The sequence below is a fragment of the Ambystoma mexicanum genome, chromosome 3p (genome assembly GCF_040938575.1).
Source record: "Ambystoma mexicanum isolate Mex_15411 chromosome 3p, UKY_AmexF1_1, whole genome shotgun sequence".
NCBI classification, from domain to species: domain Eukaryota; kingdom Metazoa; phylum Chordata; class Amphibia; order Caudata; family Ambystomatidae; genus Ambystoma; species Ambystoma mexicanum.
In genome coordinates, this window is record NC_090925.1 from 82882011 (window position 1) to 82884913 (window position 2903).

General features: G+C 39.6%; 1 protein-coding gene across 1 annotated transcript; it reads right to left on the reverse strand.

The window, feature by feature from the left end:
* Positions 1–1714: 1714 nt before the first annotated feature.
* LOC138579764 (olfactory receptor 2D2-like) lies at positions 1715–2635 on the reverse strand. The gene has a single exon (XM_069649998.1). It carries the CDS (start codon positions 2633–2635, stop codon positions 1715–1717), a length of 921 nt encoding a protein of 306 aa, XP_069506099.1.
* Between the last annotated feature and the right edge of the window lie 268 nt (positions 2636–2903).

A 2903-nucleotide genomic window follows, 5' to 3' on the forward strand; every position in this document is an offset into this window, starting at 1 on the left:
CCCCTTCGGGCTACAAAACAAACTCAATATCTTTTATGACTATTGTCATAAACAAACTTAACTATCAACTCAGATAAATCTCATATAATAGCTTTTTCACATAAGAAGAAAAACTTGAGATTTATGTATGTTGTCAATTCCCATCCTATTATGATGAGGGAAGAGATCACGTATCTGGGGTACTATATGTCAAATGGCATGTCTGTCGGCAAGTGGCGTCTTGTGTTGGCGACTAAGCTTGACCAGTCATCTGCACAAATGGGGATCATCTTCTCTAGGTACTGCAGATACTCGTTATTGCCTCTGCTTCACTATTATACCGTGAACGTAGAGCCCATTGTACTTTACTCCTTGGATGCTTGCTTAGTAAATCTGGGCCCTTCACTAAATCTCCTCCAAGGTAGGATTTGGAAAAGGGTAGTAGGCCTTCCTGGCTACTTGCCGAATCCAATTCTTATCCATGAATTGGGACTATATTCTCTAGCAGTTAAACAAGACTGGCGTTTGTTAAATTCCTTTAGTAAAATGACGTCGCCCCCAGTTAACTCCCTGTATGAGGACGTCAGCTCAATGCTAATTGAAGAACATTCTGCCTCTATCCTGGAATTTAAGCTACGCATGCTGGCGATTTTGAGATCTGTGAATATGATGCAACAGGACCTTATTGACTCTCCGCGGAAAGTCAAAGCTAGATTTTTTAGGAATGCATGGAGACGCAATGCAGATTTAATTTCAGGTTATTCATCATTTCACACCTATGCAAAATTCAGGCAGGCTGTCTTGCCCCGTTTTCCCTACATTCTGTGTTTTCCTGACCATCACGCAAGAAGGACATACATGAGATTTCGGATGGATCTTATCCACACAGGTTCTCGTATTGGCAATTGGACAGGATACAAAGAGTTGGGGCAGTGGGACTGTTGTAGGTTTTGCTCTAGGGTTGGGGAATGTGAAACCTTGGAACACCTGTTCATGTATTGTACCCACTTCGATCTTAATAGGCTCTGTTGTTTGGGACCTTTTTTTGTCTCGAATTCTAGTAATGAGCGTCAGCTGGTTTGGTTGCGTTGTATGTGGGGCCAGTCTAATTTCATCATGTTAGCAACAGTGAGACTTGTGAACATGATTGAGAACGTTCTTCTGCCACTAAATAAATCAATGTATATGATGAAGGCCACAGAAGCCCCTCTGGTGCATATATAGAATTTACTTACACCAACAAATGTTCCATAATCGGCTACAATGAGAGCTATTACTAGAAAAGGAGAAGCAATCTGGTCTTGTCTGATGATTCCAATTGACGTACATGGATGTCACCCTTTTGTAATATATATAGGCTTTCCCTCTCATGTTGACGAGTAATCAACATCAAAGGTAATGAGTATTGTGAGTGGTGCTTTAATTTGCAAGGACAATGCGAAAAATTATCTGGAAATAGATACTCTTTTATTGATCCTATTCTACTGTATTCTAATTTTAAATTTGTTGTTTACAAGCTTTGATGGATCTATAGCTTGTGTTGTTTACATTAGTATTTTGTGATTTGTATACAATAGCTTATTGTGATTTTTACATTGTGATTTTTAAATGTGTTTCATGAATTATGTTATGTATTTAGTGACAGACATTTTGTAAAGGTGTAAAATTAATTTTTTGCTACCAAAGAAAAAAAACATTAAAAAAAATAAATAGCTCAAACCCACAAAAGAAAAGACTATGATTTATTATTTTTCTTCCTTAGGGCATTTTTAAAGTCTGTGTTCTTCAGACTGTATATAATGGGGTTACACAGAGGACTTATGATGATGTAGGTCAAAGAGGAGATCTTGCTGTCCCCCATTGCTGATTTTGGGCGAACATATGTAGCACAGAGCGATGCATAGAATACAACAACCACAGTCAGGTGGGAGGCGCAGGTAGAGAAGGCCTTCCCACTCCCTCCCTTTGCCTTGATTTTCAAGATAGAAGAGATAATGTTGACATATGATATGATGATCAAAATAAACGACCCCAGTGTTGTTGAAGCTCCAAAAGCATAGATGAATATTTCAATCATGTGAGTGCTGGTACATGTGATCTTCATCAATGCTGTCATGTCACAGAAGAAATGATTGATAGTGTGGGAGCCACAGTAGGAGAACCCATACACGGCTACAGTAAATGGTAAAGCAACCATGAGACCAATAAGCCAGCTTCCTGTAGCCAGCCGCATGCACACAGCTAGATTCATGATGGAGGAGTAATGTAACGGATTGCAGATGGCCACATACCGATCATAAGCCATCACTGTGAGCAAAACAACCTCTGCAGCTGCCACGGCAACAAACAAAGTCATCTGCAGGAGACACTTTGTGAGAGAAACATGCAGGTCCTTAAGAAAGAAGTGTGTTAGCATTGGAGGGAGAACAACTGAGGTGTATGTGATGTCAATCAGTGACAACATAGCAACAAAGAAATACATGGGGGTGTGCAGCTGCGAGTTACCGGAAACTGTTGCCACAATAAGAAGGTTTCCACTCAGAATAAGCAGGTACAGCACTAAAAACACACTAAAGAGCAGAGCTTGGAGGTGTGGAAGATCTGAAAAGCCAACAATCAGGATATCAGAGGTTGAACTTAGATTTTCTGTTTCCATTCAATGACCAATGCAGCTACTGCAGGGATGGATTTGAAGATGAGCTGAAAATAAACAAACAAGCAAAGTTATTATTATTATCGCTGAAACAGATGACTGGGCTTCGGTGCCTGAAAAATGGTACTTCTTGCAGTGTTGTAAATAAAGGAGTATGATCTTTTGGAAAACTGAACACACTGATGAATAGTTATTTTCTTTATTCTGGCAGTGCTTATCTCTACATTTCCTATGATTCATTGTCTACATTACAGTAAGGCTTTAGTTGCAA